We start from the raw sequence: 12,839 nt of genomic DNA on the forward strand, positions 1-12,839 counted from the left end.
AATTAAAATTGTATATATATACATAGTATATACACCATATGTAATCATGTAAATACAATATACTTAATGATGCAAATAGACTATAAAAATCCTATGAGATTCCTATAGAAATGCTTTTGCTATGATGTTAAGGCTAATTTGGAGGAAAAGCTGTTGATTATGAGAAAGCACGACATGTGATATGTGCTCCTTGAGGCAAACTCCCAGACCTCCTCAGCAGAGTGCTTCCTAGCTTCACCCCTGACATGAGCTGGTCCATTCTTGGGGCTGTGCACATGGAAGACTCACAGGATCCACATCTAGGGACTAATAAAACTACTGGTGTGGTAGGAAGGCAGGATTTTTTTAAACAGAGGTAAAGCTTGAATTCAGGGACCAGCACTAAGAAACCAGAGGGGGTTAAATAATATTCTGCTGTTTGGAATCTACTTCGGAAAAGCCCTGGCTTTTCCAAAAAAAGTAAAAAAGTCAAAGTAACATTAAATAAATACCTTAGGAGACTAAAATCCATCAATGGCTAAAAGCTTTTCTGGCTTGAAGTGTCTTATAATACACTGTGAGTTTCAGAAGCAATAACATAGAGCTGCTGAGACGTCAGAAGTTTTGTAAAAGTTTTTCCTCCAGTTTTGTTCTCCAGATATTTTCCCTGGCTTTGAACATCATCTTCCCTCAAGTAGTAGGAGACTAAAAGAAACATCACATTTCCTGAGGTTTCTTATCTGTGAGAAAGCGCAGAGCCTCTCCCTGGGGACTGTGCTAGAGGCACCCAGCTCTCTTTCTGAATATTCATTTCAGTGCCATGACTCAATTAAAGATGTTTTGAAAATATGTTCAGTGCCAGGTCCATACCTAATAACAAATCAGCATCCTCTTTTCAGCAGAGCTAGACCAATTTACCCCAAATCGGCATCTGCCCCAGTTTTCAGAAGATCAGAAATAGAAATGAGTTCATGTTACAAGTCGCAGAAAAATGGCTCTGCTTAATATAGTAAGTTTGTTACAGTTTCTGGTCTTTCTGCAGCATTTCTTCTGCACTTTCCATCTCCTCCTTCCTGGCATTTAGGCACGGCTTTGCTGAGCAGCTCTTGTCAGAAAAATAAGATTTGGCACGGAAGCGATTTGCTATGACTTTTCGCACTAGCAAGACACCTAGCACAGATGCAATTACACCTGTAAAATCTGGGCAAGGGCCAGGTTGGCTTATTTGTTTCAGAGAAGCCATACACATTTCACCGGCAGAGTAACTCTTGTTAAAATCAGCAGTCTCTCTAATTAAGTGATGCTTCAGCCCGTCTATATTGGCAAAGTATTTTCCTCACCCAACCCTTCACTTGTGCACGTTTAAGGCTATACTCTACCCCCAGTTATTTCTGGAGAAGTATGTTGTCTCTGCTCTGGAGCTCCCTGTTCAGCCTTTCAAATGGGTCATCCTCGGAGAGAAAGGGAGGATGTTGCTTCAGTCGAGGAGGGAGACGAGGAATCTCAACAAACAAGCCTCATCAGCATCTCTGCTGACTTGGCTTAAGCAGGCGTGGAAAAACATCTCTCCTCTCTGGAAGAAGTGTTGGCTTGAAAGGGAATTATGTTCTGAATGTTCACCGATTCACCAAGCAGCCTTGCAACTGTTATTTATTACAATTAATTGACTGTGCCATCTCAGGCATTAGTAAGACAGTAACTTAGAAACAGCACGACAGTACCAAATACTGTACAGAAAGATAGCAAAAAATAGTCTTCTGAAGACATATCTATTTTGTGAAGAGCAAGAGAGAAATGAGACAATATCCTAGGGAAAATGATGCATGGAAACACAGATTTCAGTCCAGCTCTGACAGGCACGGACACCTTCTTGCTTCAGTGAAGCTCTGCAGCACTAATCCAGGCAGAAGGGTGGTTTTATGCCTTGGACTATTGGCAGTTACGAAACACCTGCAGAGTGCTCTGCTGGCTCAAGTCATCAGGAGCCAGAGGTATCTCAAGGAATACTTATAACCAGCCAAGGGAGTTAAAATTCCCCAGGGCCCATGAGTCACACAAGCTGGAGGGGAGTAAAGACCTTTAAGGTGTTTTGTCCAGGCTTATTTTAAAATTGCCAAGTGATGGGGAGGTTATTGCCCTGACTAACAAGTTTCAATACCCAGGAGACTTCTTGCTGTTAATCTCAAATTTTCCCTTTCCTCTTAAGCCATGCCCTAACTCCCAGCCAATGCTCCTCTTCCATGACTGCCCTCCTTGCCATTTTTCAAGCATAGTTTTGCTGTTCTCTCCAATCCCACACAAACAGTGGGCAAAGAAGCGAGGTCAGTGTCCAAGCCAAAAGCATGGTGGGGAGGAGGTGCAGATGTTGTTCCATGTCAGGTAGGGATGGACTCAGGGCAGAAGGTACCTCATTAGGCATATACTTATTTTTTTAAAAAGCAAAAAACTGTGGGATGTAAGGGGAAGATGGGGAGCTGAGGAGATGCAGGGAGGGAAGGTCTGGGGGACTGAGCAAGGGGAATCCTGTGTGCTCAGTACCCCAATAAAAACTGCCTCACCAGAGACAGAAAATGGAGTAACCTTAAACCCAACTCAGATTCCCCTGCTGTGTAAGTCCTTTGGCCTAAGGCCCACCTCACACATCCCAACCCAGAGCCCCCCCGATTCCTCCTCTCAATAATCAACCCATAACTTTTCAATCCCCATGGCACCTTGCCACAGGTCCCTTCTCCCCTCAAATCTGAGGTTCTTGCTGTTGCTTGAAGCTCCTCCTTCACATGCCTGCCCAGAAGGCGCCCAGCTGCTTCCTCCGCTTAAAATTATTGAATAGATTAGATACCATGTAGGTAAGAAATTGTATTTTAATTTACAAGCTATCACAGTTGCTACATTTTGGGGACAAGATAAGCAAATATGAGATTTATAAAGGACAGAAAAAAACATTCTTATTGGTAGGATCCAGCTGTAGAATAATGGGATGCATTAGGAACAAATATACTCTGTCTACTTCTACAAAATGTTACAGAACTTTCTCCTACAATAAAGCTTCTTTTTGTAAGAAAGTAATGCCACTGGCTTCAGCTATGATCCTTGTCAGCAATTCAAAGAGCACCCTACAGATCTCTCAGAGCTTCCAAATAGAAATGCTATCGTTCATCTACTCTGGTGGGGAAGAACAAACTTGATATCCACCACATGTATATATAGATACGTGTGTACCAGAGTGTGGGGAGATTTCTTCCCCATAATGGGTAAGAAACTGAATGAGATCAAAAGCCTTCCTGTGAAAGAAGGTGGGGCTGAAATTTTGAGGATGGGAAAGTGACTGTCCTGATTTGGTCTGATGATTCTTTTTACAAGAGATTTCATTCTATATGCTGTATTTCAGAAAAGCAGAGTATATGGAGGGAAAGTAAAAGAAATCAAATATGCAAATAGACAAACCCAATCAAGTTACATTCACAGTTCTAGCCACCTTCAAATCCCATTATTCAATTAGAGTTAAATAAAATGCTGTGTCAAATAATGTAGATCTCTTTCACCTGATACATTTGAATTAGCAGAAAATAAACCTTTTATATTAGATTTATAGAGAACACAGAAATATTAATTGAAAACCTTTTATAAATTAGAAAAAGCCCAAATACGCTTAAAAAAATAAACTATTTTTAATATCTAGCTCTCAACCTGAGGAACGGGCATTAAAAACTCAGCCAGATCTGACGTTTATAAATCATCATCCCTTTCTTTACTTACGGAGATTAACTTAAGAGAATTCAGCCACTTCATATTTGCATTTAAGATGTGCTCATGAGAGACCAGACCTCCCCAGTTGGGAGAATATTACAGAGCTGGAGATCATCACCAGCCAGTTCTGCCCACAGAGCTCCCCACCACCCCAGCTGAGCAGCCTGCTCGCTTCAGGCAGGACACAACTCACATTCCAGCAGATTTAAATAAGATTAAAACCTTTCAAAAACTCAGCCGTGTCAGCACTCCTAGGAGAGCTGTCTTCACATCCTCCTTTCAAACAACCCTCAGAGCCAAAGGTTGCTTAACAGATTTATTCAGGAGACCTCTTAAAGACTTAAGAGTTAAAAGCAGCTTTTGTGTTCACCCCTTCCCTAGGCACCTGCACTCCTGTAAGGACCATTGCTACGCTGCTCCTCTGCCACCACATTCCTCTACTTGAGCTCTGCTGGAGGCAACAGAATCTGAAGGTCCAAACTCCACTTGCATCCCCACCTACCCACCCCACAGGGCCAGGAGGCGCAGGGGCGGAGGGAGAACTGAGGTCTCCTACCCTGTGGCCAAGGCTCTCGGGCATTTGCTAACCCCAGCCCGCCCCCGGAGCGGCTGCTGCTGGCTTCTGCCCTTCTCCAAGACAACAGCACTAGGTGTTGTGCATTAATGACTCTCCACTTCTCCTCCCTCTGCTGAGATGGTACAGTATTTCCAGTACAAAGGCATTTCTGAGACCCCTTCATTTCTGTGAATAGTGATGTGCCTGATCAAAGAAGCAGCCAGAAAAGGGTTAGTGGTCCCTGTCTGTTGCCTCGTGCCTGTATAAGAAAGAGAAGATCAGCTGCAGAGGTACAGAGCAGCGTGCATCCTCCCTTTTGCTGGTGGAGCCTCTGGGGACAGCAGTCATTGTTGGTTAGCTGAACTATATAAATTTATTTCATTTCTGGGTTGTTTATTCTTGTTTTGTTCCAAAAGTCTAGCTTGAAGACTCTGAGACTGACATTTCCTTCCTTCCCACATGGGTGGCACATTTGCTGCTTGGCAGGCAACCTAGGAGACTTCTGCAGACATCTTAAATGATGATGTCTGCACACGCGAGAAGAAAAATCTGACAGATGCAAGGGGTGATAAAGGAGAGAAGTGCACGAGCCAAGGATGCCCATTCATTTCAGATCCATAATGCAATAATTATAAAGAGCTTATGGTTATTTTTTGGAAAATGGGACAGTGGCTGCATTCAGAGCTCATGAACGCCAGCAGCATTCCTTCAGCAGGTAGGTTGGTTGCCGTGCACCCTTCATGGGGTAATGGGTTTTTCCCTTCCACCTTTTTGTAGCAACAATTATCTGTGTAAGGTGACTCCATTTCACTGACTTCAGAAAACAGTTACATCTCAAGGTACGTTTTTCTAGCAACTGTATGTATAAAGGAACTACAGCGTAACTATTATAAAGAAAACAATCTGTGGGGGAAATTGGTGCTGTACCTATGACCTTGGATCAGACACACTGTTTGTTTTTGAAAAAAGACTGGAAAACTCACAGCTTTCAAACTTTCCAGAAACAGTTTCTGAAAGAAAAACAAATAAACAAACCCAAACGAATGAGAATCAGGTTACCAGATTAGTTTTGAAACAGATGTGTTTCAGGCTGTTAAAGGAAAGTAACAGAATAGGAAGCAACAGAAAAAGAATACAGATGTGCGCAAAATTAAATACATATTATCCTAATACACTGTAGGACACGCAAAACCACTATCTGCAAGAATTGTCTTCAAACTCTAAGGAAAAAATAAAAGCTGCAAGACATTTCAGATCTGTAGGGCACCTCAGGAGCCTGTGAAAAAATGCTCTGCATTTAACTGACAGTCAACAGGATTATTTTATGCCATTATTTAATGCCATTACACACTCTTTTATGTAACATTTTGTATATGGTTTTCAAAATTGTGCCTTATTGAAGAACTCAAGTCAAACAAAACATACTGATTATACAAAGTTTCCAATTTTAGTGATTACCTGAACTCAAAAGCCAGAAGGGGGTTTAAATAAAATCTGATGGACGCTAGGTAAATATACATATGTGCACGCATGTATATGTTCACACATGCACATGCATATGCATGTGATGGAAATCAAAACTGAAAATAAGAGACAATTATCAGACACTTATATGATTAGGTGCCAATCTTATATTACTGATTTCCCCTTCTCCTGAAAGAAATAAAAGCAAAAGCTCAAGGGGGGTAAAAACCCCTCACATTAAAGACAAAATCTGGACTTCAGGTACTATACATGAAGTTTGTACCATCATCTACAGGAATTCAGTATAACATCAATTCACTTAATCTTACAAATACAGACTGCCTATTATGCAATGCATTTGATCACCAAGAGGTTAATTTACTAAATCCTTACTGGACATCTATTACAGACACAGACGCAAAACATGCATATGTTGCATTGACGTGTGTATCTCTTACCAAAATGCATCGCTTATTTAAAATAATTAAAACAATAATTAGAAGCTACATAGAAGACTAAGTAAATTTTATTAAAACACAAGGTAGTTGCTAATGCCAGCAGCTCAAATAGCCCCATGGTAAAAGCCATGCTGCTTTCAACACGCTCACTTCATTAATACAGGAGAAAAGCCAGAAACTAAGGGAAATGCAGACCATCTGCTCAATCCAGATGCAGTAGAACATGCTTCTTACCTCCAAAGCTATTTACCAGCGACAAACTGAGATAAGATCAGTTTAATCCTCTAATCACAGATCTAAAAGATTTTTCAGCATCATATTATCATAAGTAGGACTGAACTACATTCATTTGAATTGAAAGAAAACTTTGCCAGTTTTTCTCACCTCTTGGTATAAAACAATTCTAAATGAAAGAGTTAACCTAGATACGGCAAGTGTTATTGAAGCAAATACATGCACACAAGCAGTTAACAACAAAATCCTTGTTCTTCTATCGATATGTTCTAGAGATGTCTAATTGATTTAACCAGCAATGAGATTTAATCGAAGCATTTAAGTTCCCAAAAAGTCATAGTCTGCAAATATATTATTTCTTTGCAATACCAGACCTGTTTTAAAATAAAAACTATAGCCCCTGCACCTTAAAAAGAAAGAAGTAGCATAATGTCTTACCTTGAAGTTATGAATCTTCTCGTATTTTGGAACATGTTCATTTTCTTTCAGCGTTGCTCTTCTGACAAGCGATGTCAACTGTGAATAAGCAAAGAGTTTAAGAGGTTGCCAGATTGTCACAGATGACTTCTGAGAACCCAGTTTCATCCCCAAGGCTGCTATCAAGAAATCTCGCTGACGGCTCTCCGGCTTCGAGTTGTGCACCGCAGACCTATTCGTTTTGTGCCCTGACCAGGACTCTTTGGATGGCATTTTGGAGCTGCCGGGAAGGAGGAACAGCCGCCCCCCGGACCGATCCGCGCCCTCGCGTGTATCAGACTCGGTTTGGAAAACCCACAAGGACCATATTTCGGGAACCTAAAGGGCTCGGGAGGGCGGCGCGGCCATGGCAGGGCAACTCGTTGGCCGCGGGGCTAACTCAGCGAGGCGGGCTCCCCTTCCAGCCGGGCCGGGGGGGGCTCAGGCCTGCCGGTGGGCGACGGGCGGGCCGGGCATGTGCGGCGAGCGGGGGAGCAGCCCGCAGCCTCTCCCTCCATCAGCGCCCGGCGGCGGGGCCCGCACGCCTCAGCGCCCTCCTCCCGCCCCGCTGCCCGCTTCGGGGGGCGACGCCGCTCGGCGCCGGGCGGGAGCGGCACCGGTACCGCCCCCGGGGCGGGGGCCGGGCGGGGGCGGCGGCTCCGCGGATCCCCCCTCCCCACCCTGCGGTGGCCGCAGCCAATGAAGCCCCGTCGAGGCGGGGGGCCCCCCTCCCCCTCCCCGGCTGGCTCCGGGAGAGGTATCGGCGGGAGGGCTGCCAGCCGGGGATGGGTCACGCACCGCTACAAAATGGCACCTCTGAGACCCCGCGGGGGTGTCCTCAGGTGCGCACAGGCAGCAGCGGCCCCGGGGGACGTGACGGAAAGCGGCGGTTCCCGATCCCCCCGTCTGACGCTGGCTGGGTGCCAGGAGGTAAGGAGTTAACGCAACCCTTGATGCTCACCGCTCTTCCTTTAAAATTACATTTTTCAGTGCCGTTCGTATAAAAAGAAGCCCGTCGAGCTCGCGTCATGTATCAGCCCCTTCTAGTAGTGATGTGAACTCAAACGCTACCAAAAGTTGGCCACATCACCCCTTCCACCAGAGACCTAAACCCTGAACTGCTGTGGTGCCTCACTGGGGATTTATGAACATTAGCAGATGGTGAATGACACACAGCCTTAAATCAGACCGAAAGCTCCTGTTTGGCCTGATGCAACTGACAACGAAACATGCTCAGGACAATGTCCTCCTCCCTACCCCTCACCCGAGCCAAAGGAAAACAGCATTTCACACCAGCATCATTAACACGTTGCCACAGGATGCAGCAGAGACAAAGCTCCCAAAGGACCAGGGAGGACCATGCCTTACCCACCCAGAGCCTGGGTGCTCCCCTGGGCATCCCATCTCAGGGAAGCTCTCTTCAGCTGCATGCTGATGGCCGGGAGGGCACACCATGATGGCCACTCAACTCCTGCCCTTTTTTTCCTGGTGCTCTCCAAGCATTTGTGAACAGTCCTTGTCTGAGTCTGCAAAAACGGACCTTTATTCTGACTGACTATGGCAGTGATTTACACCGTGGGGCTGACCACCACCCTGGCATTCAGGGCACAAGAGGACCTTTCCTTGTGCACAGCCTGCGCTGCCAGCCAGAGCACAGCCCTCCCTTCCCTCCCCACAGGCTGCAGAACCACAACCGCTCTCCCTTCTGCAGCAAAGGTATTTTTAACTCTCATGACTCAGTAACAACCAAAGACAAGCACAGTTTGTCGCAGTCTTCTGGGTGGAATTGGTGTGTGTTTTGCAGCTGGATCGCAGCATTGCCACGCTGCTCAATCCTGCCAACGTAGCCGCGAGTGATGCTCGCCCTGACCCTCTCCTCTCTTCCCGTGCATGGCCACCAGAACCCTCTCTACAGGTTTTAAAAATCAGCTGGGCTTCAGCACAGGGTCAGGTTGCACAGATTAAGGATCAACATATGTGCTTCACCAGCCGCTAATCTGTAATGCAAGTTAATAGCTAATAATCGAAACACTGGCTATAGATTATACAGGATGAAGCTGTCGGGCATTAGTGGCTCATACAGGGGCCTTAGGGGTATCTGGCTCAGTTCCCAGTTTCAATACAGACAGGAGGCTGGTGGATCCATCCTGTTGAGAAATACTTTTCCAACCTTCACCTCCATCTGCCTGTCTTGCTTTTAACAGCTTGTTTCTGCTGTAGGTGAATAGATGTCCTTCTCAAGCTTTTCTGAACATCCTTCTAAGTGTAACACTCCATGGCAATAGGAGACCAAGAAAAAGGAGGTGAGGAGTAAGAGATGGCAAAACCTCATCTATGTGAAGTGTGCGAACAGTAGGGGCCCAGGGGAGGAGGAAGCAGACAGGCTTTCAAGCTCATTCTCTTCTTCCTTTCTAGCTAAAGCCACTTCACAGTTTCATTCCCAAGGACTACATCAGATAAAAGTCCCCATGGAAAAAGGTGGATCTAAACCCATCCCACAGGAGTCACCCTCTCCAAACAGCTTCAAGTGACAACAGGCTCAAGAAACAAATTGTGGAGTTTGGGAAAAGTAGGTTTGTTACACGCTTCCCTGGAACCCAAAATTCCTCTTTCCAAGGGGAAAAACAAATCACCAAAACTTCATACCAGGTAATAAATTCTGAAAATTGAATTTGTGGGAAATACATAACCCAGTGATTTTCAAGAGTACATTTACTATCTGAATCAACCCCTCTTATTTTGTATAATTCCACTTAAGAAGCAAGACAAAGCATTCTGAATTTTCCTTTCAATCGTTCGTAGAACACATATTTGGTTTTTGACATAGTTATTCCTTAATTGTCAGCTTCCTTTTTCCTAATTCTGAAGAACTGATTTATTTTCAATTGCACTTCAGAGTCACGTTAGTAGAAACCGATCTCTGGATTCTGGAAAATTAGATCTTAAGAATACCAATAAAAAGGTAAGCAAAACTACCCAACAGGGAAAGGTCCTATCTCATGGCTGTAATTATGAAAACCCATTATAATCTGGAAAGTAGTTAGAAGATTATGAATTTTAATTCTAAAATTACTTTGTATTACTGTAATCTAACAGACTGCTTATTGGTTTTACATAAATCAGCTTCCCATTGTTCAGTGCAGAGCATTTTCTGCTGTTTACAAATATAGGAATACTGGGCTCACCTACACTTTGCAGCTCATCACACGTGCTATATGCACTATAGCTGTGCACACCAGAAACCTTGACTGAAAGAAAGTTAAAGCCAGAAAGCTACCAACTGAAAAAATACGAACAATATATATTTGTTATCTATTTCTTACATTATTTCCCCAACATAAAGTAGTATTGCAATTAAAATCCATACAACTGCTTTCAGATGACATAATACTGTAACGTGTAATGGTCATTCATAGAATCATAGAATCGTCTAGATTAGAAGGGACCTTAAAGATCATATAGTCCAACCATCAATCTAACTCTGACAAAAAAATAAATAAGAAATAAGCAATTAAAAAAACAAACAAACAAACAAACAGGAGAGTGCTCCTGTGCACTCTCACCCACCAACGGTGTCTCCTCTCCATAGCCCTTTCATTTTCCAACAGTTATCTCTATAACTTGCTCTGTCTGAAGTCATCCTTAACAGGGACAGTTATTAGATACTGTCTGCTACACACTAGATGAAAACCATCAATCTAACTCTGACAAAAAAATAAATAAGAAATAAGCAATTAAAAAAACAAACAAACAAACAAACAAAAAACCACCACCATTCTTGAGGACCATGTCAACCCGTCTTTTGAACGCCTCCAGGGATGGTGCCTCAACCACTTCCCTGGGCAGCCTATTCCAATGCTGGATAACCCTTTCCGTGAAGAAATTTTTCCTAATATCCAATCTAAACCTCCCCTGGCACAACTTGAGGCCATCATAGAATCATAGAATGGTTTGGGTTGGAAGTGACCTTAAAGATCATCTAGTTCCAATCCCCTGCCATGGGCAGGAACACCTCCCACTAGACCAGGTTGCTCAAAGTCTCATCCAACCTGGCCTTGAACACCTCCGGGTGTGAAGTCACGGACCTGGGTGTTCAACTCAAATCCTGCAGAAAGTTGTCCTCTCCCGACATGCTCTCCTGCTCCAGGCACTCTATGCTGCCTCTATTCCCAGCCTGCAGGTCCTGCTCTTTTTCTTACCCTCTTGGCCAGCTCTTGATTCAGTCAGTGCCTGCTCTCCACCTGTGGCTCCTGTGCACTCTCACCCACCAACGGTGTCTCCTCTCCATAGCCCTTTCATTTTCCAACAGTTATCTCTATAACTTGCTCTGTCTGAAGTCATCCTTAACAGGGACAGTTATTAGATACTGTCTGCTACACACTAGATGAAAAAGGGGTAGCAATCTGATAAGGAAAATTTTCTCCCACCTTCTAAGTAAAGTCTTGATTTTACTTTTTATTAATTGTTTGTGACAGACATTTGCAATCACTGGATGTGTAGGGAGCAATATGCTGTGCAGACTCCAGGAGGAAGGAAACTGCATGGCTGTCTTTTTAAAATTTAATTTAAGGACATGATTTCACAGGGTTGAGGTGGACTGAAAATGGTATGACTGGAAGTCACAGCTGAGCAACCTCTCAGCAGAGCACACAACCAGAGCAGCCTCTTGGCCCACTACTATTTGGTGACTTACATGAGCACTAAAACCAAACCCAGTAACACGACAACCTTTAAACCAAGACATCTGTTTGGAGGTTCTACATTATACTTACGGACTAAAGGAAAAAAAAAAAAGAAAAATCTAACTCTGACAAAAAAATAAATAAGAAATAAGCAATTAAAAAAACAAACAAACAAACAAACAGGAGAGTGCTCCTGTGCACTCTCACCCACCAACGGTGTCTCCTCTCCATAGCCCTTTCATTTTCCAACAGTTATCTCTATAACTTGCTCTGTCTGAAGTCATCCTTAACAGGGACAGTTATTAGATACTGTCTGCTACACACTAGATGAAAACCATCAATCTAACTCTGACAAAAAAATAAATAAGAAATAAGCAATTAAAAAAACAAACAAACAAACAAACAAAAAACCACCACCATTCTTGAGGACCATGTCAACCCGTCTTTTGAACGCCTCCAGGGATGGTGCCTCAACCACTTCCCTGGGCAGCCTATTCCAATGCTGGATAACCCTTTCCGTGAAGAAATTTTTCCTAATATCCAATCTAAACCTCCCCTGGCACAACTTGAGGCCATCATAGAATCATAGAATGGTTTGGGTTGGAAGTGACCTTAAAGATCATCTAGTTCCAATCCCCTGCCATGGGCAGGAACACCTCCCACTAGACCAGGTTGCTCAAAGTCTCATCCAACCTGGCCTTGAACACCTCCGGGTGTGAAGTCACGGACCTGGGTGTTCAACTCAAATCCTGCAGAAAGTTGTCCTCTCCCGACATGCTCTCCTGCTCCAGGCACTCTATGCTGCCTCTATTCCCAGCCTGCAGGTCCTGCTCTTTTTCTTACCCTCTTGGCCAGCTCTTGATTCAGTCAGTGCCTGCTCTCCACCTGTGGCTCCTGTGCACTCTCACCCACCAACGGTGTCTCCTCTCCATAGCCCTTTCATTTTCCAACAGTTATCTCTATAACTTGCTCTGTCTGAAGTCATCCTTAACAGGGACAGTTATTAGATACTGTCTGCTACACACTAGATGAAAAAGGGGTAGCAATCTGATAAGGAAAATTTTCTCCCACCTTCTAAGTAAAGTCTTGATTTTACTTTTTATTAATTGTTTGTGACAGACATTTGCAATCACTGGATGTGTAGGGAGCAATATGCTGTGCAGACTCCAGGAGGAAGGAAACTGCATGGCTGTCTTTTTAAAATTTAATTTAAGGACATGATTTCACAGGGTTGAGGTGGACTGAAAATGGTATGACTGGAAG

General features: G+C 43.9%; 1 protein-coding gene across 2 annotated transcripts in view; it reads right to left on the reverse strand.

Moving 5' to 3' along the window:
• Positions 1–12,839, reverse strand: part of CHN1 (chimerin 1) — a 107,902-nt gene that overhangs the window by 25,932 nt on the left and 69,131 nt on the right. Inside the window, exons 1-2 of one of the 2 annotated variants that reach the window (XM_014954394.1) lie at positions 7,856–7,960; positions 6,877–6,954 (exon numbers count right to left, since the gene is read on the reverse strand). In XM_014954394.1, coding sequence (XP_014809880.1) covers positions 6,877–6,954; positions 7,856–7,924 — 147 coding nt within the window. In that variant the 5' untranslated portion in view covers positions 7,925–7,960. Of the gene's footprint in view, positions 1–6,876; positions 6,955–7,855; positions 7,961–12,839 lie in introns of those variants that run through there. The other variant, XM_014954393.1, reaches the window with a different exon arrangement.

The sequence above is a fragment of the Calidris pugnax genome, unplaced genomic scaffold, assembly GCF_001431845.1.
Source record: "Calidris pugnax isolate Ruff unplaced genomic scaffold, ASM143184v1 scaffold103, whole genome shotgun sequence".
Classification (NCBI taxonomy): domain Eukaryota; kingdom Metazoa; phylum Chordata; class Aves; order Charadriiformes; family Scolopacidae; genus Calidris; species Calidris pugnax.